The 24,312-nt window shown below is 41.2% G+C and overlaps 2 protein-coding genes across 2 annotated transcripts; both read left to right on the top strand.

The window, feature by feature from the left end:
- The first annotated feature begins 8,362 nt into the window (after positions 1 to 8,362).
- On the top strand, positions 8,363 to 9,325 carry LOC142554665 (uncharacterized). The gene is made up of 2 exons (XM_075665331.1): positions 8,363 to 8,752; positions 8,873 to 9,325. The coding sequence occupies exons 1-2, from the start codon at positions 8,363 to 8,365 to the stop codon at positions 9,323 to 9,325; spliced, it is 843 nt and encodes a 280-aa protein (XP_075521446.1).
- Positions 9,326 to 23,262: 13,937 nt separating this feature from the next.
- Positions 23,263 to 23,679, top strand: LOC142554664 (uncharacterized). The gene has a single exon (XM_075665330.1). It carries the CDS (start codon positions 23,263 to 23,265, stop codon positions 23,677 to 23,679), a length of 417 nt encoding a protein of 138 aa, XP_075521445.1.
- The last annotated feature ends 633 nt before the right edge of the window (positions 23,680 to 24,312 follow it).

The following is a 24,312-nucleotide window of genomic DNA, read 5'->3' as shown; positions in this document are numbered from 1 at the left end:
GGAGCACCCCAAGGAGATACACTCGGTCTGATATATCCCTTGTCCAGTAAATCCTCCAGCTGTTCTTTCAATTCGATAGGTGCCATCCCGTACGGAGCCATCGAAATCGGAACTGTTCCCGGCATCAACTCAATGCTGAAGTCTATCTCTCGAATCGGAGGTAATCCAGGAATCTCATCTGGAAAGACATCAGCAAACTCACACACCACTGGCAAGTCTGCCAATGATGGGGTCGACTTCAGTAAATCAACTGAATATACCAGGAATCCATCCGCTCCTTTCTGCAATAATCGAGTCATATTTATTGCAGATATCAAAGGAATTCTAGCTCGAGAACCCTTACCATAAAATTTCCACTCCTCCGTCATTTCAGGTCTGAATCGAACAATCTTGTGGAAACAATCGACTGTAGCCCTGTACTTGGTCAACGTATCGATACCGTTAATACAATCAAAGTCAGATATTCCAAGAACAATACAGTCTAACTCAATTTCATGCCCATCATACTGCAGTATACACGATCTAACAGATTTCACTGATATCAAACCCGTCCCCAAAGGAGAAGAGACAGACACTACCGAAGATAAGGACTCAATAGGCAAAGAATGCATCAAAGCAAATCGCTCAGGTATAAATGTATGGGATGCACCAGTATCAATTAATACATAAGTAGGATAACTAGAAATAAAACAGTTACCTGCAACAACATCATCAGGTGCATCTTGTGCCTGCTCCTCAGTCAAGGCGAACACTCGGGCCTGCTGTCTAGGAGGCTGGCTCGCTGTCTGGCTCCCTCCTGGCCTCGGCTGTGACTGAGTAGGCGGTGCTGGCTGGAAGGAATGAACGGCAGCAGATCGTCTCCCTGTCTGAGCCACTGATCTAGATGACTCAGCGGCCTGGGATCCCTGGGCACTTCGCTGTGGACACACTCGGGCAAAGTGTCCATGCTGTTTACAAATGCGGCAGTTGCCGAACACTCCTCGGCACTGTTCTGTGGAATGCTTCCCTCCACAAGTGTTACAGTAAGGTCCTGTATAACTCTGGCCCTGACCAGTCTGTCTAGGGCCACTCGAACTGGATGAGCTACTTCCAGGTTTCTTGAATTTCTTCCCCTTAGCTTTCAGGAAGTCTTTCTTCCCACTACCACTGCCGCTTTCATATCGAGAAGCTGGTGGAGGCATCTGTGATCTCGGTGCTGAAGACACAAACGAAGCCTCTTTCTGTCTCATCAGATCAGCTTCAGCTCCCTTGGCTCGGTTCAAGGCATCAGTAAAGTTGTTTGGCCTCCCGGTATTCACCAAGGTAAAGATTTCAGGATTTAGGCCATTTATAAACTGGTCCGCAACGGCCTCATCATGTTCAGCCACATGAGGAGCAAATCGGAGCAGAGTAGAGAACTTGGCCACGTATTCCTCAATATTTAGCTGGCCCTGCCTCAAGTTTGCAAACTCGGCTCCCTTGTCCTTTCTATACGACACTGGAAAGAACCTTTGATAAAATTCAGTTCTAAAGACATTCCAGGTGATAGTCGTACCTCGTTGTTCCAAGGCCCGCTTTGTGGTAATCCACCAGTTCTTTGCCACATCGTGTAACTGGTGCCCTATCAGTTTCACCCTTTTCTCATCAGTATACTCCAAAGATTCGAACATCATTTCAATATCGTCCAACCAACTCTCACATTCCACGGAATTCTCCATACCCTTCAACGTCGGTGGATGGAACGACTGAAATCTCTTTAACAAGGTCTCCATTGGAGTGGCTGTAACGTCCATTGGAGGATTTGAAGTACTACCCTGTTCAGGTACTCTTCTCGGAGGCATATCTGATAATCAAAAGGATTAGTAATCCCAATACACAAATATGTTTCAGTCCTCCTCCGATCATCTTACTGTTGATCCAGAATCGGTGCTGATCCATTCTTAATAACACATGTTTTCAAATCAAGTCAGATAAACATGCATTATAAAGCAGTAAGTCAGGCTAGCAATGAAAAGCAAGAAAGAAAATCTCAATCTACCCCGCTCACTAGCTCCTACCTCAGTCTTAAGGATCTATCGCTCTGATACCACCTGTTGTGGGGACCCGGACGCTAATCATGTTCTTAATCATCATTAGGACTAATTAATCAATTATAATAAACAGGGTCTAAATTTTTTTTTTTAAATAATGCGGAACGTAGTGACATAAAAACATATATACATCTCAGTATATAAAAGTATCAATTCTGTACCACATACATTTATTTAATTAAGGTTTAACAGCTAATATCAAGTGTCCAACCCTATCTCTAATCCAAGTCCGGAGCCGCCACTCTAATCACGATCTCTCTCTTTATCTCCGTGACCCTGAACCTGTCCCACCTGTTGTCATGTACACATACAGACAAGACAACAGCCAGATAATTCCGGTGAGAATATAATCCCATTATAAATCAACGAAACATGCAATCATATAAACAAATATAAAGCATGTAAGAGATAACACTAATATGTATCAAAATCTGAAACATAATCAATATCAGACTGTCGACAATACTCGTAACTCTATAATTCAGACTAGACTAACTCCTAGTCTAGGGATCCCGGTTTCCAGAATTTGGCATTCCCATATCGACCAACAGTAATATCAAAGACTCAAGTTCTATCCACGTCGATAGGGTATCGATCACCAGTAATAGAAGAAGCTCAGATTCTATCCACATCGGTATAGTATCGATCACCAGTAATAGAAGAAATTTCGATTCTATCCACATCGATATGATATCGATCATCAGTAATAGAAAAGTTACGACTATATCCACATCGATACAGTACCGATCACCAGTAATAGAAGAAGCCACATTTCTATCCACATCGATAGCCAATCATCCGGTGACAGACTTTGGCACTATCGCCAATACACTATCTTGTGACATCGAGCAATGTGCCCGTGGCGATCCCGCCACTATCAGGCACTTCTGTCACAAGATAACTCGTCTAATACCTGCTATCTATAAATCAAGAGAACAAGTACATCAATCAAATCAATGCAAATATCAATGCAATAAAATAAAGTATGTGATTTAGGGAAACTCAAGTCTAAACCGACTTAAGTCGATCTCCCGATACCACATTGACTTATACCTTTCGTTTGTAGTTTCGGTCAGGAATTCAAACTCTGTCAATCCCTTGATCTGGCAATGGCAATATCAATGATATCATATCAATATACCGTTTAAATCGATACCAATCTGATCAATAATTCAAAATCAACGGTATAACAGCACAATCCCGATATCCCGGTCAATATAACATCACCAGATAATAATTCCCTCAACTAATAATCGATACCAATACAATCTGATATCATATCTCAGTCAATTAACTTCAGAAAATCATAACAATTCCATAATCAGTCCGTTTCTTAATCTGACTTCGATTCTATGATGTCTAACATGTCAAGAACATCATATATGAATTCCATTCAATTCTGACAACATCATAATTTCAAATCATATCAAAACGTAGTAAAACTTACGTTCAGTTGTAGCCTGCGTTGATATGAACACAGTACTGCAGTCAGATTCAAAATCAGACGGACGGATTTAGCACAAAAGGCGTAAGGATTTTCTATAACTTCACAGAGACTTTTCTCGACTCTTTTCTCGGAAATAATAAAGGAGGAACGAAGCTTTGTTACATATATATATTGCATTCACGCATGTAAAGCAAATGGCCGATCCTACATGCAACACGTCTCGCGCATATGCGCGACCTAAATCGGCGCATATGCGCGAGACCTTCTGGTCTTCGCATATTTCTTCTCGACAGCTCGTGCATATGCGCGACACCTTCCGCGCATATGCGCGAGACTCTCTGGACTTGTGATCGAACCTTTAAATAGCTCGCGCATATGCGCGCCTTCCTGTCGCGCATATGCGCGAGACCTTCTGTCCAATTCGCGCATGTGCGCGTCTCATGTCGCGCATATGCGCGACACCTTCCGCGCATATGCGCGAGACTCTCTGGAGTTGTGATCGAACCTTTAAATAGCTCGCGCATATGCGCGCCTTCCTGTCGCGCATATGCGCGAGACCTTCTGTCCAATTCGCGCATGTGCGCCGATGGTACTATCCTCGCACATACATTATCACATGTTACCTCAAATCGTGTCTCGGTTAATCCTCTCATAATCACATCAAATTATAAATCAATAATTACAGATTACTAAGATTAAATTTCCGAGCATTACATTATACATTTTCCTTTTCATCATATACGTATTAATTTTTTTCATATACGTATATGTTTTCCTTTTATTGAATTCAGATCGTTAATTGTGCGTTTCAGCTGAAGGTCGGTGGATCCATCTACGTGTAACCGCTGTACTGTGCGGCGGAGATATCAGCGGCACTCTCACCCGACAACTGAGCATTGGCCTTACATATCATCATATCATCATAATCATCGTATCATCATAGTCATAATATTAGTCACAATCACTTCACCTCCTTCAACTTTTCGTATTTTCATCACTTATAAAAATTCATGCATATATATATCATTTTTCTTTTAAACCAAGCATTCAACACATCTTTTAGCTTTAACATTTCATCGAAAAATTCCATAAAAATTTTATCATATATTACAACATTCAGCGCACTGCCAGGACGTCTAACATTTTTCAGGTGTAAAATGATTGTTTTACCCTTAGAAGCATAATTTTTCATATTTTGACTTTTCCTCACTTTTATTAATTCGAGACTATCCCAAATAATTATTTAAGCTTAAATCTAATTTTTAATATTTTTATTTAGCTTAAATTCGACGCTTTCGATTTATTTTCCTATTTACTAATTCGTGAAGCGTTTTAATCCTGAATTAATTCAAACTTTAATATTTTCTGCTCAAGTTTTAAACATAGACTTTTTACACATAAATTACCCTCGTGAACCATGATTCGACCCTGTGGACCATGGCTCGATCCTTTTTCTTTTTCCTAGCCCTAACTTGAACCTAAGCTAAACCCTTCGAACCATCTCTCGTTTTTCTCGAACCCCACCCAAGCCACCTTGATCCAACCCCTAACCAAACCACCTAGGGACCCTACTGACCCCTCGGGATTCAGTAAAGCAGCCCCTAGCCCACACTGCAGCCTCATGCTCGAGACAAGCCGCGCGAGTTCCTTCTCTCCGTGCCATAGGGCTCTACTCGACGAAGGCTCTTCACTCGAGCCCGAACACTCGTGACCCTCACTTGACCACCCTCAGGCCTATCCTAGCCCAGCCCTGACCACCCTGGCCAATCCGTGACTCCCCACGCACAGCAGCATCTATCGACTTGCATGGGAAGAGCCTTATCACGCAAGGACTCCTCCCTAGCCATTGTGCACGAGTCCTACCGTGGCTAGGACTCTTCCTCACACCTAAACACATCCAGCTTGAGCCTTAGTCAAGCCCTGGTCGAGCCGCATGCTATGGTTCCTTCTATCCGAGACCCTAGTGCCCAACGTGTGCAGTTTTCGTTCCAGCCCTTTCCTATGCATGTGCAGCCGCTGGTTTGGCACCTATGGACCCTTATCATGTTTTAAAAACGTCCCTCCTAAGTGTCCAACCATGGCAGCCCCTTCATGCAATAATATCATAGGTTTTGGATCATGGAATCATAAGTTATTGTCATGTCAAAGCATAAGAATGAAAATATATGCAAGGCAAACATCTTTTTCATGCAAACACAATTCAAACACGTAATATGGTGTGATAGATGAGAAAAAGGAGGTTAAGGCGTGCCTTTGCGTATTTTACGCACGAAAACATTTTGGCAATGCGAAGAACGACGACGCAGAAACCTAGACTAAAATCGGTTCCAAGAACCGTGGCTTTCCCTTCCAAAATTATGTGCGGTGTGCGTGTTTGGAAGAGGGTAGAGTCCTTGTATTTTGAGAGGGGAGGGGCGTGTATTGTGTGGGTTATGCGGTAGGTTTGATAGACTTTTAATTTAATTAAAACACCTAGTACAAGCTTAGGCCCATTAGCATGGTATATTAGGCCCATTAAGCCCATTAATTAATATGTAAAATATTTTATTTAGAAAAAGTTGTGAAAATATTAGTCGAGTTCTCATAGAGTTCATATTTTTATAAAAAATTGAATACCGTATAAAAACACGTCTCGGCGTATAAAATCACCTCCAAACACCTCATTTTCAAAAATATCGTATAGCATAAACCTTATTTTAAATAATTAAAAAAAATTATTTAATAAAAATATTTTTCATTTTTCAGCCTTCGGTCTCTGTTCCTCGATTGCATTTCGAATAATCTTTAAAAATACATTTTTATGCATTCTAACAATAAACCATATTTTTAAACATGTAATCAAGCATATCATAATTAGTTCATGCCATTGAAACTATTTAATGTCATTTTCTATTTTTCTTAGATTTACATACAGTTGAATTACGTCCTCTTATGTTTTTGGACCAAACAAAAACTAATCAGCTACATCTGATTATTCCTACTCCAGTTAGAGTGATTGTCCACGGTTGGCACCTGAGATAGACAAAAAGATGACTATTAATATCAATAAAGAATGATTCATCCACTACTTGCTTGATATTATCGAGGTCCACCATCCTAGAGAAGTCATTTTTCAGACAGCAAAGGAGACTCTCACCGGGCATAGAATGTGTTAGCATCATACTGTGCAAAGATAATTATAGTGCCATAAAATAACATAATTTTCAGCAAAAAACACCAAGATTTGAGTTTCATTTCACATTTTCGAAATGGGAATGTTTGCATTGTGTTAAGAAAAAAAAAATCAATAAACCCAAATCAATGTTACGATAGAATACGAGAAGCTCAACTAGAAGTGAGTCTGGATTCAACACTCTTTTTCCACCATAAACTAGTTAAGAAACCAATAATACGCATTTGAAGAAAAGGGGAGTTTAAATTTACCATGAAGGTTTGGTGTCCCAAACAGAAGCATACTCGAGGGAGATAGAATTGAGGTAGCCATCTGATACTCCCATAAGCGCGCAGGTCGTGGATTACCCGAAACATTAATTACATAGCCTAAATCAGAACCAATATGCTGGGCACTCTCCTCATCAACCGATACAAGCTCCCGGGTACTTTCTACCCGGGCTACCTCGAGAAACGCACCATACTCGAATCTATTGGTATAGGCTATCTTATCTGTCAGAACAATATGAGTTTGGTGTGTGAGAAAAGTCATCAGAAAGTATGGGCAGCCGACTTACCATACTTAGCAGGTGGGCACTGAAAACAAGGTAATGATGGGATTTCTTCCTATAAATAGCAGGTACATTTCTCATTTACAGATTCTGAAACTTTGAACTCTCAAACACTTACATATATTTTCACATATTTCGCTTGTTTCTTCATCTTCACCTGCTGATTTAAGCATCAGAGTGGCCACGCCGGACACCCCTCCGGCGCTCATTCACGAGTTCTTTTCCTTGTTTGCAGGTCTTAATTGAAGTCATTATCCTTATTCAAATTTCCTAAACACAAAATTATCTTTATCCATTGGTGGATTGCCCACATATCTTATACCCGATTCACCCGGATATTATCATTGGCGCCGTCTGTGGGAAAATTGAGTCTGAGACATTGATATGGTTCCCACTAGAAGAACTAATCAGGAAACTTCGCGGGCTGCTGGAGAGGGCGCAATTACTTCGGGACAAGGTGGTGATCCTCAACTCACAGGGCCTCCCGCTATCATTACTTTATCCCCGGAAGAGTTGGCTCGGATGATATCCGACGCAGTGGAAAAAGTCGTAGCTCGGAGAGATGCTTCTCATCAAGCTACGCCTACAGAAGGAGAGCAGGAGGGAGAGCAGGAGGTGGGAGAAGAGGAAGCAGGGAGAGAGGAGGGAGAATCGAGTGCCGGGTCCAAATCCCCAACTGTGGTAGAGGAGTTACAAGAGTTGAGGTAGAAGATGAGGGTATTGGAAGGACAAATTGAAGGTAGTAGTCGTTCCCGGGCACTTATTAAAGGATGCCCCTTTTCTGAAGTCATAGTCCAAGAACCTCTCCTCGGTAATTTCAAGTCTGCCAAAGTTAAAGATTATGGTGGCAACGCAGATCCTGAGGAACACCTAGCCAGGTTTGAGAATGTGGCCATGTTGTACTGCTATACTGACAGAATCAAGTGCAAAGTGTTCTTAACTACTCTGGTTGACTCTGCATAGAGGTTGTTTGAGGGACTGGCCCCTCAGAGTCTAAATTCTTTTGAGGACTTTCTGAAGGTGTTTTTACACCATTTCAGTAGCAGCAAAAAGTACAAAAATACTGCCTTTAGTCTTTTTGAAGTTGAGCAAACCCGGAGGAGAGTTTGAGAGCTTATATTAGAATGTTTAACAGACTTACTCTTGATGTTCCCACCTGTGCCACCGAGACCAAGACCACGGCATTCACCAAGGGGCTGAGGGAGGGTGAATTTTTCCGATCATTGACAAAGAAGGTGCCCGGGGATTTTGAGGATTTGTTATCCCAGGCAGAGAAGTATAACAATATAGAGGAGGCGCAGAAGCAGAAGAGAGAGGCTGTAAGAAGGGAGAGAGGAGATCGGGTAGCTAAACCCGATGAGAAGGGGCAGAGAAGGGGTAACCAGGGGCATTTCTCACATCATGTGCCCTTGAAAATTATCCAGGATAGGGAAGTTCGGGAATACAGCAGGGATTTGCCCCCATATCATCAGCTTACCAGGACCGAGAAGAGGGGATTTTGCATACTCCATAAGGTGTGTTACCACAACACCGAAGATTGCAAAACGCTGAAAAGAGATTATGTACCACCCTCCATCCAGGGGCATAATCAATCTAATAAGAAGCCGAGGTTGCCACCTTGGACATCTCGGTAGCCAGGACCCAGTGCCAGGGAAGATTCAAGAAATGCCCCGAGGAGTGATTTGAGTAGAAGAAGAGATCCAGAGCCCGATAGGAGGAAGACCTCACCCCCTGTCTCTTGGGTAATCAAGATGATATCTGGAGGCTCCATTGATGGAGATTCCAATCGGGCAAGGAAGTCAAAGAGTAGGAGGGAGTGTATGGAGGTGGAGGGAGTAAGGAAGTATGAAGCAATCATTATTTTTGGTCCTGAGGATCTCAAGGGTGTCAATCTTCCCCACAATGATGTCCTGGTGATCCAAGCCCAGGTGGCCAACTATGATATTCTGAGAGTTTTTGTGGACTCGGACAGTTCTGTTAATGTCATATTCAAAGAGGCCTTTGCACAAATGAATTTGCAGGGATTTCAGCTGGAGACTGTGGAAACAGCACTTTTTTGGTTTTGCTGGCCATGCTATTTATCCTGAGGGGGAGATTGTGTTGCCCTTGACTTTGGGTACCGGAGAGCTGAAGAAGACGGTGATGACTATTTTCACTCTGGTGGATGCTCCATCAGTATATAATATTATTTTGGGGCGGCCGGCCATGAACGCGCTGAGGGCCGTAGCAACCACCTACCATCAAAATATTAAGTTTCCTGTGGGGAGTCAAGTTGGTGAAGTCCGGGGAGACCAACCTTCTTCCAGGAAGTGTTACGTTGAAATGGTCCGGGGAGACTAGAAGAGAGCGAGAAAGGAAGAGAAGAAAGTGCAGAGTAGTGGGGAGATGGAAAGGGTAGTGGGGAGGAGAGAAGTCCAGTTTGTGGCAGAAGAGGAGTAGGAGGTGGAGGAGATTGGGCCAGGCAAGGAGATCCGGGTGGCCCGAGACAAGATTTACTAAAGGCTGACCACATTCGGGAAATATAATTTCCTATATGGCTCTCGAATGTGGTGTTGGTGTCAAAATCCTATGGGAACTGGAGGATGTGTGTGGAATTCCGGGATCTCGGGCAAGAACCATTATCCACTGCCTAGAATTGACACGCTGGTGGACTCCACCTCTGGATGTGAACTGCTTACTTTCATGGACGCCTACCAGGGGGATCATCAAATTTCCCTGGCCAAGAAGGATCAAGACTATGCCAGCTTTATCAACTCGGGAGGCACATTTTGTTATGTTGTCATGCCTTTCGGGTTAAAGAATGCAGGAGCCACTTATCAGCGTCTCATGAACAGAGTGTTCGAGAAGAAGTTGGCCCGAAATGTGGAGGTGTATGTGGATGATATATTGGGCAAATCCAAGGAGGTCATCGGATTCATCTCTGATTTGGAAGAAACTTTTACTACTCTTATGCAGTATGAGATTAATCTTAATCGGCCAAATGTCTCTTTGGCATGAAGAGTGGAAATTTTTTGGGATTTGTAGTGACAGACCGGGGGATCGAGGTGAATCAAGAGAAGGTCAAATCTGTATTTAACATGCCACCTCCTCGATCTGTCCGAGATGTGCAAAAACTAAACGGGAGAATTGCTTCTCTTTCTCGGTTTATATCTCGGTCAGCACACAGGAGTTATCCATTTTTCCAGGTCCTGAGAAAGGCCCAGCAGTTTGGATGGGATGAGAATGTAAACGAGCCTTCCAGGATCTTAAGATTCATCTGGCAGAGATTCCTGTTCTTTTAAAGCCAGAACCCGAGGAAAAACTGTTTGTCTATCTCTGTACTACCGAGTATGCTGTCAGTTCCGTGCTAATAAAGGAAGAAGGCTCTTATCAGAAGCATGTCTATTATTTTAGCCATGATTTAAGAGGTCCCGATCTGCGTTACAGTGAGGTGGAAAAGATAGCTTTGGCTTTAGTCATGACTGTCCGGAAGTTGCGACCTTATTTTCTATCGCATCAAATCATTGTGCTTATTAATAGTCCTCTCGGGAGGATTATGACTCATTCGGAAGTATCCGGGAGGATGATCAAGTGGACAGTAGAGTTGGGTGAGTATGATATTGAGTATAATCCCCGGGTTGCTATCAAAGCGCAAGCCTTGTCAGATTTCTTATTAGAGATGGTTCCGCCTGATGGAGAGGAGTTCTGGAGAGTATTTGTGTAGTACCCGAAAAACCAATATGCGTAGATATGTGCATAAATTCTATTATTTAATTTTAAATGATTATTGTTTTAAGAATTTGTTAATTTAATTGCATTTAAATCATTTACGTTATTTTTAAGGATTTTAAATCGCGTATTTCAAGTTTTAGCTTTTTAGATATATACGCGAGACCGGACCGGAGATAGGAAATCGGAGATGAATTTTATGATCCAAAAATATTCCTAAATTTATTCCGAGCTAAGAAATAATTTAATTTAATGAAATCAAGTGGAATTAAGTCTACTTTAATTAATTAATCACCAATTTTTTTGTAGGCTTCTTAATTCATCAAGATTATGCTTAATTAACCTTTTAATCAAGTTTATCTAACATAGGATTCTACTTAGCAAAACTTAAAAAAAATCCTACACTAGAATGTTGGTAAGAGGCTCGGGTTGGTGGTTCAAGCCCCAATGGCCGATAGTCTCGAAAACGAAGCACGAAAGCGCAACAGCTGTTGCTGTAATTTTTTACAGCAGTTTTGTGCTTCGGTTCAGAGGCTCGTTTGAGTTCTTGGTTGACTTTTAGCCTATGGCCTTGGAATGGACAGTACCTCATTGAGTTAGGAAGGTCATGTTTTTGGCAGTTTGTGATTTGTTCAAGTTTAGAGGTCGTACGAGAATTTACGGTGCAATGTGCCAAAGTTACTCTCGAAAGAGCGTTTCATGATTTTGGCCTCCATGCACAATTTTCGTGTATTACAGCCCTTGGTAATTATTTTCCAGTATTTTAGGTGTATGTTAATCATGACTAAATGATGGTTCGATGTTGGTTTGGGTTGGTACGAAGTCATGGTAAAATATTAAATTTGTTGGGCGTAATAGTCTCGTTTTTAGTTCGATTTTGAAGCGTTGGTCAAGATAAGTTATTTGCATGGTCAAGTCAAGTTATTTTCATCTTTTTCATGTTAAAATTAGGTCATAGCGAGCCTGGGAACGATCCAACCCAATTGGTAAAATAACTCAGGAATTTAATTATATTACGTGCATTAATATAAAAGTTTATTTTTGAGATTTATGCGATATGTCTTGTGGCCACTTCACACTCATGGGATTGCAGCTTATGGGATTATTACTTCACCCGGTGACTTAAGACCGGTTCATGTTCATGTATTGGTACGGATATCCAGTCCAAGGGCTGTGGTGATCTCTATCGCCCAGTATACTGTGGTTTAGTCTGATCAGACGTGCATGTTATGTTACGTTACGTTATGGGCCACTTGCGTAGAACATTATCTCAACAGAAAATTATGATATGCTATTTTAAGACAGGGCTCGATCGAGCAAACATTTTACGTACGATTTTCAATTATGCACGTATTTATAATTATTCATGGCACGATTTTCACGTTACGCTTTACGATATGATATCTTTACATGGCATGAAATTTTATGATATATTTTACTGGTTATTCACGATATATGCATGCTGAGTCTTTAGACTCACTAGACTTGATTGATGTAGGTACTGACGATGCAGAGGCTGAGGGCGGGGACCAGTGAGTTAGCTCGGATCGGCGGTAGTACGAACCCGAGGACCTCAAGTTTAGTTATTCAGTTTTATGTTCAAACTCTTGTTATAACTTTTATATATTTTAAGTTATTGTTTAAAACATTATTCAGTTTCCGCTGCTATGTTTATGTTAAACCGTTGGATTATTTTAGGAAAGTTTTTATACGTTGCAAGTTTATTTATTTAAAGAGAAAATTTTTAATAATTCCGGAAAATTATGAATACGAAATTACGGGCTCTCACAATTTGTGGATGGGGCGTCCAGCCTTTCAGGATGTGGGGTAGGAGTAGTTATTATAGCTCCCCCGGGAGAGAAGATTAAGCTGGCCTAAAGAATTGATTCCCGGGTGACTAATAACGAGGCGGAGTACGAAGCTGTTCTTGCGGCATCCGAGCTGCCCGGGAGATTGGAGCTTCACGGATTATTTTGTACTCTGATTTACAACTAATCACTCAACAGATAAAGGGTGTTTAAGAGGCTAAGGACGACAGGATGCTTGAACCAACGCCTCGAGACCCATCCTAGGACGCTATGGTAGTGATTCAAAGTCACACAAATGCCCCGAAACAACGATGCAAGCCATACAACACAACTCAAATTGTGAACACGACAATTCGACACCAAAATGTTTCCTAAGACTTCTAATATAACCAAGTGCCTATCGACACAAGACGAAGCACCAAAATTCATCCCAATATCATACTCACAATACTTAAATTAAGTAGCAATCAACCAATGGTTTCCAACGAAGCCTGCAACAAATAAACTTCAAGAATTTGTCAAGAACACATTTTCAGAAAGAATACAGTTTGAGCAGTCCCACAAAAAGATCATAACTCACTCATTTCTTACCCAAATATTTCTAATTTTATATCAAATCGAAGGTATCGAAAGGTTCTACGTTTCATACGTCGAAAGATTTTCCAGAAAGTTGACCGAAAAATCGCAGTAATTGAAATGACAACAAATTTCGGGTTTTAGATCTAAAAACGTTTCAAAAATCGATCCAACGAATTCCTGCTCAAACTTTGTACATCATACATGGATTTTCGCACATAATAAACAACAACACGAATAATATGACAAGATCGATGCAAAAATAATAGAATATACATGCCTTTAATCTTTAAAGTTACCGAAACGATGACACCGAAGAGGGAAGGATGCGAGGATTGATTCGGGACGAACGTGGTACGATTTTCTTGCAACGAAATCAACGAAATCTTGCTGGAAAAATCAGAGGAAGGGGCGTCTGCTCTTGGCAATAAGAACCCTAGGTTTTTACTTAAAAAATAGAATGGAAGTGAGGTGTGAATATTTGTGTGTGTGTGCAACGTGAGGTGTGTGTGAAAGGGTGTGTGTGTGCGTGTGTTAGGTAATTAGGGAGAGAAAATTTTGCTTAATTACATAATTATCAAAGTAATTAAAAATGCTAACTCCCTACTAACCTCTAATAACATCTCTTAAATAATAAAAAAAATGCACAAGTACTAAATCTTTAAAAGTTTTTAACTCATAAAATCACTAAATAAATAGTTTAGGCCTTAAATTGTTAAAAAAAATTAATAAATAAATTGAAATGCCCCAATCCTAATTTAAAATAAAATACCACATTTTAAAATTGTTAAAATCCTCGCCGGTCTCTTTTCCTCGATCCCGTATCGAATAATCGCCTGAAATATGAAACTCAAGAAAACTTTTAACGTGCATTACATAAACATAAATAATTTAAAATAATGCAAATTAAATAGATCATGCATCGCTATAAATCATTTTAAACTTAAATAAACAATTAACAATTAATAAATGCATGGGTTTTACGTGTACTGATTTTGGGCTCTACAATTCCTCCCTCACTTATATAAATTTCGTCCTTGAAATTAAATCTTACCGAACAAATTCGGGTAGCGGTTTCTCATATCTGCTTCTGTCTCCCAAGTGGCATCTTCCACTAATTGATTCAGCCACCGGACTTTGACCAGTTTAGTTACTTTGTTCTGAAGTCTCCACTCATGTCTGTCTGGAGCAAGCTGCAACGGTTCGTAGCTCAAAACATGCGAAGGATTAGCTAGGTACTTTCTTAACATCGAGACGTGGAACACGTTGTGTACCCCGGCCAGATTCGGAGGTAAGGCTACACGATAAGCTAGTGTCCCAACTCTGTCAAGAATCTCAAACGGTCCAATAGACCTCGGACTAAGCTTGCCTCTCTTCCCAAATCTCATAACACCCTTCATGGGTACTATCTTCACGAAAACGTGATCATCTACGGCAAACTCTAGATCCCTTCTCCTCTTGTCAGCATAACTCTTTGACGACTCTGGGCGGTCTTCATCCTGTCTCGGATCTTGACCACCACATCTGCATTCTGCTGAACAATCTCTGAACCAAGTTCTGATCTCTCATCGACTTCATACCAATAAATCGGCGATCTGCACTTCCTCCCATACAATGCCTCGTAGGGAGCCATATCAATAGATGATTGGAACTGTTGTTGTAGGTAAACTCCACAAGGGGTAGCTTCGATTCCCAATTCCCATGGAAATCAATCACACAGGCTCTCAACAAATCCTCCAAAATCTGGATTACTCGTTCAGACTGGCCATCTGTCTGAGAGTGGAAAGCTGTACTGAATAGCAACTTCGTCCCCATGGCTGCGTGCAGACTCTTCCAAAAGGACGATGTGAACCTCGGGTCCCTGTCGAACACAATAAAAATTGGGATTCCGTGCAATCGAACTATCTCCCTGATAAAGATCTCCGCATACTGCGTCATGGAGAAGGTCGTCTTCACTGGCAAGAAGTGCGCTGACTTATTAAGTCGATCCACTATAACCCAAATAGCACTGGATCCTCTGACTGACCTTGGCAACCCAACAACGAAGTCCATGCTGATATTCTACCATTTCCACTCGGGGATAGGGAGTGGCTTAAGCATCCCTGCTGGCCTCTGATGTTCTGCCTTCACCTGCTGACAAGTGAGACATTCAGACACAAATCGGTGGATTTCTCTCTTCATACCTGACCACCAATATAGAATCTGCAAATCCTTGAACATCTTGGTACCTCCTGGATGAATGGAATATGGAGATGCATGTGCCTTTGTCAGAATATCCTCTCTGATCGAATCAACCCTAGGCACCCACATCTTTCCTCTGTATTTTACAATACCATCAGACACTGTGTAGAGTACACTGCCCTTGGCCTCATCCTTCAGTCTCCATTTCTGTAACTGCTCATCCGAAGACTGACCTGCACGGATACGATCTAGTAAAGAAGACTGGATTGTCAGGTTAGACAACTTAGGAGTTCTACCCTTGGGATAAACCTCAGACCAAATCTCTGGATCTCTGACTGAAGGGACCTCTGCACTGACAAATGTGCTACGACTGCAACTTTTCTGCTCAAGGCATCTGCCACAACATTAGCTTTCCCAGATGGTTGCTAATCTCGCAATCGTAGTCTTTCACTAACTCTAACCGTCGTCTCTGTCTCATATTCAGTTCTTTCTGCGTGAAGAAATACTTGAGACTCTTGTGATCAGTAAATATCTGGCATTTCTCGCCGTACAAATAGTGTCTCCAAAGCTTCAACGCAAAGACAACAGCAGCTAACTCAAGATCATGAGTCAGGTAGTTCTTCTCATGCACCTTCAACTGTCTGGATGCATAAGCTGTAACCCGACCATGCTGCATCAAAACTGCGCCTAAACCAAGCTTAGATGCATCAGTGTACAACACAAACTCTCCTTGCCCTGACGACATGGCTAAAACTAACGCTGTAATAAGATCTTGCTTCAAAGTATCAAAGCTCTTCTGGAACTCATCACTACATACGAATTTAGCATTCTTTTTGTCAATGAAGTGAGTGGCACTGCTATCGAAGAAAATCCATGAATGAATTTTCTGTAGTAGCCTGCTAACCCTAGGAAACTGCGGATCTCTGACGCATTCTTCCGCTCAACCCATTCCTTAACCGCTGCTACCTTAGCTGGATCTACCTCAATGCCACTGCTAGAAATTACATGACCCAAAAACGCTACCTTCTCCAACCAAAATTCACACTTACTGAATTTTGCAAACAACTCGCGTCCCTGCAAAACTTGCAACACCTTGCTTAAATGATGACTGTGCTCCTCATGGCTCTTCGAGTAAATAAGAATGTCGTCAATGAATACTATGACGAACTGGTCTAGGTAGGGCTAAAAAACTCGATTCATCAGGTACATAAATTTCGCTGGAGCATTTGTCAATCCAAACAGCATCACTAAGTACTCGTAATGCCCATATCTGGTTCTGAAGACCGTCTTATGAACATCTGCATCTTGCAGGTCCATAAATGCAAAAATCTCCTCGATGGATTTAATCCATCCCTCGGCTATCATCGGGTCATTGGTCCCCAAAAACTCCTTTGGGTCCATCCTCCTGAACCTCTCATACACAGCCTCTGGTCAGGGCCTCGCCCTTGTGTCCACTACAGCCTGGTTCCCCAAAAACTGTGCGAAGAACTGAGTCATACCTGCAAGCATATGTGCCTGCATATCAGAAGGTGGGCGAGGGGGAGTGACCCTCTCTTCATCTCGAGCCTCTATGTCCTCTTCCCTTGCTTCACGGTTAAATATACGTCTAGGAGGCATATTGTTCCAAAATTTACCCAACACGTAAACCCAACATGCACGAATATACTGCCAATGTTATAAGATGCACCAAATTTTGAATTAAAATATGCACATGCTGAAATCATGACTGGATGCTCAATACTTGAAATAATTTAAAACTTTAAAACTTACAGACTTGAGGTGTGACTTCGTGAACTTCTCGCAACTGGCAGTAGGCGTAACCCTTTACAAGAACCTGGCTCTGATACCAACTGTGACGTACCGTACTTTAAAATTACTTTAAAATTTGCGAAAAAATTAAAAGTTTTCTTAAATACAAAAAAACTTTCAAATTGTGATCATAAATAAACTGTGCATCCAAAAATATTTAAATTAAAAGAGATCACAAATAAGGTTTGCTAAATAAAATACTTGTTTAAACATCGTAAACCAAAACATGAAATCAGAGTAGTTGAAGCATTGCATAAGAACTTAAAAACATGGGCGGTCCTCGGGTTTAGCCTCCCGCTCAGTCCAAGCTAGCTCACTGGTCCTCACCTCTCGTCTCCAAAAATTCATCCTCACCTGCATCGATCAAGTCTAGTGAGTCTAACGACTCAACATGTAAAAACCGGACATAACAAGTACTACGTAGTAAAACCACATGCATCTTTAAAATAAGACGTACATACTTGAAACTTGAACATGCATATAAAATCTTGAACATTCATACATAGCATAGACGTGCCATCAACATAAAACTTTTCTTAAACATGCTAGCATCATACATACATGAACATACATGAACTTCATCATTTTTCGTAGAGATATGTTTCAAAGCAAGTGACCCAAACATAAATACGCCTGATCAGACTAAACCATCGTACTGGGCTGGCAGGGAAAGTCCACTACCATGTACATGAGCTTTAACGGGTGGATTGGTCCATGGTCATGCTTTACCGCTTTTCAATCCTGATCTAAACCCGGTCATGTTTTACCGGGGTGGAGAGGTCATCGACCACGTTCACCGACTTTCAAACCGTTCATAATTTGGTCACATGACATTAAGCATACATCAAAAACTTAAAAAAAATTTCTCTTGCACGTCGAATATATTTACTTGGCGTTGAGGGATTCGTTGGATCATGCTTGGGGCCACTGCTGCACATACTAACATGATTACATGCACTTAATATTTCATAGCCTAGACGTAATCGTTGTGCTCACCACCCGAATGGAAATTTCTTACGACAATCTAGAAACACTCGTGACTTGACCTCGTTTAATCAATGTACTAAACTATGACATCGACCCCCGGAACAAATCCTAATATGATGTGTGAACATTTCCCATAACATAGGAGACATGAACCTAAATAATGATTTAAAAAGTCATGTTCAAGCGCCTTGGCGCTGGGCATGGCAGCGCTGTACTTAGCGCAGCGGCGCTGGCAGTGCCGTAGCCTTAGCGCTGCAGCGCCCCAAGGGCAGCGCCGCGGCGCCAAGCTTGCGAGAGTCGGGCGCTCCACATTGAGCGCTGCGGCGCTAACCCTATGCAAACTCGACCCCAAATGCACAAATTCGATGCAAACTCTAACCCACGCCTTATCGACTTGAACCAACGCCTCGAGACCCATCCTAGGACGCTATGGTAGTGATTCAAACTCACACGAATTCCCCGAAACAACGATTCAAGCCATACAACACAACTCAAACTGTGAACACGACAATTCGACACCAAAATGTTTCCTAAGACTTCTAATGCAACCAAGTGCCTATCGACACAAGACGAAGCACCAAAATTCATCCCAATATCATACTCACAATACTTAAACGCAGTAGTGATCAACCAACGGTTTCCAACGAAGCCTGCAACAAATAAACTTCAAGAATTCGTCAAGAACACATTTTCAGAAAGAATACAGTTTGAGCAGTCCCAACAAAACGATCATAACTCACTCATTTCTTATCCAAATATTTCGAATTTTATATCAAATCGAAGGTATCAAAAGTTTCTACGTTGAAAAGTTTTTCAGAAAGTCGGCCGAAAAATCGCAGTAATTGAAATGATAGCAAATTTTGGGTTTTAGATCTTAAAACGTTTCAAAAATCGATCCAACGAATTCCTGCTCAAACTTTGTACCTCATTCATGGATTTTTGCGCATAATAAACAACAACACGAATAATATGACAAGATCGATGCAAGAATAATAGAATATATGTAATGCCAGAGATTTTATTCTATTAATCTGAGATTATTGATTATGAATTGATGTAATTATATAAGGACCACTCCGAGGCACGATTTGAGATAGCATGTGATATTGTGTTGTGCGAGGACAGAAAGTATCGCGCATATGCGCGAAATGAGCCGCGCATAAGCATGAGCAAGGCAGAAGACCTCGCGCATATGCACGAGAAGAGGGCGCTCATATGCGCGAGCATGTGAAGAGAAGAAGTGCCGAGACAGTAGGTCTCGCGCATATGCGCGAAGACAGGGCGCGCATATGCGCGATCAGTTGAAGTGTTATGCGATGAGACAGTAGGTCTCGCGCATATGCGCCGGTGATGGTCGCGCATATGCGCGAGACGTGCAGTACAAAGATTGAGCCACATGTCCTGGCCATGCATATAACATGTAAATTCTTCATTTTCCCTTCAGATTCAGTAGCAAGAACCGAGAGAGCTTCAAGGTTTCCTTAGATTTTAGATTTGTAATTGTACAAGATCTAGCCGTCAGAATTTCGATCCGAGTTTAGTTCCGTGCTCCTCTTGTCCAAGGCTTCGAAAGGAAGTAAGTCTTATTACTTTTTAGCATGTTTTGAAAATATGGTATTGAAGGAATTATGATTTTATCTATATTATCTCTTCCTGAAATTGTTATAATTGTATAATCGAAATCGAATTGAAGAACGGATACCGTATGAAATTGTTATCATTTTCCAGATTTGATTTGATTGAGAATATACAGATTTGGTATTGGAATTGTGTTTGTCGATTGATTATGATTTGTTGAGATTTGTATCTGTTGATATTGTATTGCTAGTATATCGAGATTGTGCCGTTATGCCATTGAAAGTTGATTAGACCGATAATTCTTGTGTGGGGTTGTATATTGATATTGTACTCCTCGATACTGTTATTCCAGAGTTGGTATTGAAGGCTTCGAAGAACGATCAGAGCCAGATTGATATTTGATTTCGTTGACCAGGTTGATCTATGAAAAGAAAGGTATAAATCAATGTTAAACCGGGAAGATACGACTCGAGTAAGAGATAGCTTGAGTTTCCCAAAATCACATATCTTATTATAATTGCTTTGATGTTTGCAATTCATGAGATTGATATGCTTAGTCTATTGATTTATAGCAAAGCATGTGTTGAGTCTTTGGCAGATGTGCCATGTCTTTGGCACGGTTGCCAAGTCACTGGACATTTGATTTATATCAATGTTGCTTAGGAGTAGATCGACTCCTATTGTAGAGATTCGATATAGAAGGCCAAAGTCTGGGAATAAGAACGTACAACCATCTAGCTGGGAAGAGTAGGTGGGAGACTATTGCGTTCTTATTCGAACCGAGATCCCTAGATAAGACTCGAGTTAAGATTAAGAGTCAAAGAGTTTGATTTACAGTTTTATATTGATTCATGTCTTTCAGATTATGATACATGTTATTGATAACTGTTCTATTTTTTATATATGTTTATATGAAATGCATGTATACGTTGTTTATACTGGGAATATATTTCTCACCGGAGTTATCCGGCTGTTGTTGTGTTTGTATGTGTGCATGACAACAGGAGGAACAGGATCAGGGTCGAGAAGAGGATGAGAAATTGAGTTTAGAGTGGAGATTTGGACCTAGAAGTAGAGTTGATTTTCATCACTTGATATGTAATGGATGAACAGTAGTTTGTTACGATTTTCTTTTGTACAAGACTTGTATTTGGATCTTCTTATAGATATTCAGCTTGATCTTGTATTTGAATGAGATGAGACCTAATTTATTATAGATTTTGTACACTTGCTTATATAGTGTTTATCATTTAAAAAAAAAATTTATGACCCAGTTTATTTAATTGTTCCCAATTAATCCTAATGATGATTAAGAAGATGAGTTAGCGTCCGGGTCCCCACAACATGTGGTATCAGAGCAGTAGGTTCCTTAGACTGACTTAGAAGAGAGTGAGCGGGGTAGATTGAGTTTTCTTTCCTTGCTTTTGTGATGACAGCATGTTTTACTGCTTTAATACATGTTTACCTGAATATCTGATTTGATTGGAAACATGTATGACTTGAGAATGAATCAGAACCGATTCTTGATCAGCAGTAAGATGATCGGAGGAGGACTGAAACAGATTTGTTATATTTGGTTACTAATCCTTTTGATAATCAGATATGCCTCCTCGAAGAATCCCAGAACAGGGTAGTACCTCGACTAATCCAATGGATGTTACAGCGACACCCATGGAAACACTGCTGAAGAGATTTCAGTCATTTAAACCGCCGACTTTGAAGGGCACTGAGAATTCTGTTGACTGCGAGAGTTGGTTAGATGATATTCAGATGTTGTTTGATTCCCTTGATTACACAGATGAACGAAGAGTTAGATTGATTGGGCACCAATTGCATGACGTTGCAAAGAATTGGTGGCTCACGACTAAGTTGGAGCATCGAGGTACAGTTATTACTTGGAAGATCTTTAAGACTGAATTTTATCAAAGGTTTTTCCCAGTATCGTACAGAAAAGATAAGGGTGCAGAGTTTGGCAACCTGAGACAAGGTCAGTTGAATATAGAAGAATATGAGGACATGTTCTCTACCTTGTTACGATTTTCTCTGCATGTTGCTGAAAATGATGAAGCAGTGACTGATCAGTTCATAAATGGATTTAATCCCAAGATCTTTACACTGGTAAATGTCGGGCGACCAAATAACTTTGCTGATACTTTGAACAGAGCCAAAGAAGCAGAAGCGGGTTTGATTAGACACAAAAGGGAGCTTTGTATGTCGCTCTAGCACCGAAACAGCCACAACCTTCAGTCCCATTCCACCAACCCCCTCCCAGATTTGACAGTGGTGGTAGCAGCAGTGGGAAGAAAGATCATTTGAAAGCCCGAGGGAAACAGTTCAAGAAGTCTGGTAGTAGTTCATCTAGCTCCAGTGGTTAACGACAGAACCAGAATTATACCGGGGTCTATTGCAGAACTTGTGGAGGGAGACATCCCACAGAGCAATTCCAAGGAGTGTTTGGTAGTTGCAATATCTGTCGACAGCAAGGACATTTTGCTCGAGTCTGTCCACAGCAAAGTTCTCAACGATCCCAAGGAGCAAAATCATCTGGATCACTGGCTCAGACTGATAGACGATCATCAGCTGTTCACTCTTTCCAGCCACCTACTACTCAGTCACAGCAGAGGCCAGGAGAAAGCCAGACTGTTAGCCAGCCTTCGAGACAGCAGGCCAGAGTGTTTGCATTGACTGAAGAAGAGGCCTAGGAAGCACCTGATGATGTTGTTGCAGGTAACTGTTCTCTTTGTGGTTACTCTACTTATGTTTTGATTGATACCGGTGCATCCCATACTTTTATATCTGAGCGATTTGCATTGATACATGATTTGCCTGTTGAGTCATTATCTGCTGTAGTATATGTCTCTTCACCTTTTGGAAGAGGTCTTATATCAGTGAAGTCTGTTAAACGTTCCTCAACTTCTCTTCTCACCTATTTATAGGCTTCTCTTCAACGGTAACATTAAATATAATTTGAATCTTTATACATGTTGATTGCCACGTCAATATACCTCTGACATTCATACACTGTAAGCTCTAAAATGCGGCGTTTTGCTATGAGTTGCAGTCGACATTGTACTGTTATCGGTTGAATGTCCTTTTCAACAAATGATGACGTGTACAACTGAATGATCAGCTGATAAGCAAACACTGGTAAGCTCGCAACTGAATATATCAACTGATCAGTCATTTGTCTTTGTAAGTTCAGTTTAGCTGGTTTCAGTTGCCTTTGATAAACTGCACATTAATCTTCAGTTTAGGCCACTGTCAGTTGATTTATGTAGTTCAGTTACTTCAAGCTACTTGATCAGTTAGTCCAATAAATAAAATACTTAGTTTGTCAAACAACCAAAATTAAGTTTCCAACAGATGCTTTGGCAAAAATGTCCGCTTCTTTATCAGAAGTCAGCACTCGGGAGGTTTTGCATGTTTCCTGGCTAGTCCTCTCCACGGAAGAAGAAACATTGCCAGCACTGGAGGATTCATGGATGACATCCTTGATTAAATTCATTATAAGCAATGAATTGTCTGAGGACAAAGCTCGAGCTCAGAAAATCAAAAGACAAGCTCTCAGGTTTGTCCTCTTAAATAATATATTATACAGGAGATCATTTCAGGGACCTTTATTGAAGTGCTTATGTGCGGGGGATGTGGAATATGTCCTCCGGGAGATTCACGAAGGATGCTGCGGAGAGCATCTCGGAGGAATAGCATTAGCCTGGAAAACAATGCTTGCTGGATTCTGGTGGCCTACTATAAGTCAGGATTCTACCCAAGTGGTCCAGGCTTGTGACGGTTGAATATCATTCAAATTTTCAGCACTGGCCCGGCCACTCCCATGAAGCCTATCTGGGCCTCTTACCCCTTTAATCAACGGGGTATGGACATTGTGGGTCCCTTTCTGATTGCCCGAGCTCTAAATAATTTTCTTTTGGTTGCTATGGATTATTTTTCTAAGTGGGTAGAAGCCGAGCCCTTGGCCAAGATCACTGAGCAGGAAGTTTTAAAGTTTCTATGGAAGAATATTGTGTGCCGATTTGGAGTCCCCGAGAGACTAATCTTAGGACAATGGGAGACAGTTTTAGGGAAAGAAGATCACAACTTGATGCCAGGAAATGAAAATCACCCAGTCATTCACATCTGTTGCTTATCCTCAGTCCAATGGTCAAACAGAAGTAGCAAGCATTAAAAACAAGGCTACAAGGTAAGGGAAAAGACTAGGTGGAGGAATTGCATAGTGTTCTCTGGGCATATAGAACTACTCCCCGGGCACCTACTCCAGAGACTCCTTTTAATCTGGTGTATGGTTCTGAATCAGTTCTTCCAATTGAAATAAAACAAACTTCTGCCCGGGTAGAATCTTACCCGGGTGATAATGATCAAAGTCGGGCAATGGAATTGGATTTAGTTGAAGAGAAGAGAGAGCGGGCTCT

This window comes from Primulina tabacum, chromosome 8 (assembly GCF_025594145.1).
Source record: "Primulina tabacum isolate GXHZ01 chromosome 8, ASM2559414v2, whole genome shotgun sequence".
In the NCBI taxonomy this organism is placed as follows: domain Eukaryota; kingdom Viridiplantae; phylum Streptophyta; class Magnoliopsida; order Lamiales; family Gesneriaceae; genus Primulina; species Primulina tabacum.
The sequence above is the reverse complement of the archived record's forward strand: the minus strand, read 5'-3'. Positions and strand labels throughout refer to the sequence as shown.

Bases quoted from the DNA above. Each gene is read 5' to 3' on its own strand.
- LOC142554665 (XM_075665331.1), top strand. From the start codon at position 8,363: ATGTTTAACAGACTTACTCTTGATGTTCCCACCTGTGCCACCGAGACC. The intron at 8,753-8,872 runs GTGTGTTACCAC...ACATCTCGGTAG, and splicing joins GATTTTGCATACTCCATAAG to CCAGGACCCAGTGCCAGGGA.
- LOC142554664 (XM_075665330.1), top strand. From the start codon at position 23,263: ATGTCCGCTTCTTTATCAGAAGTCAGCACTCGGGAGGTTTTGCATGTT.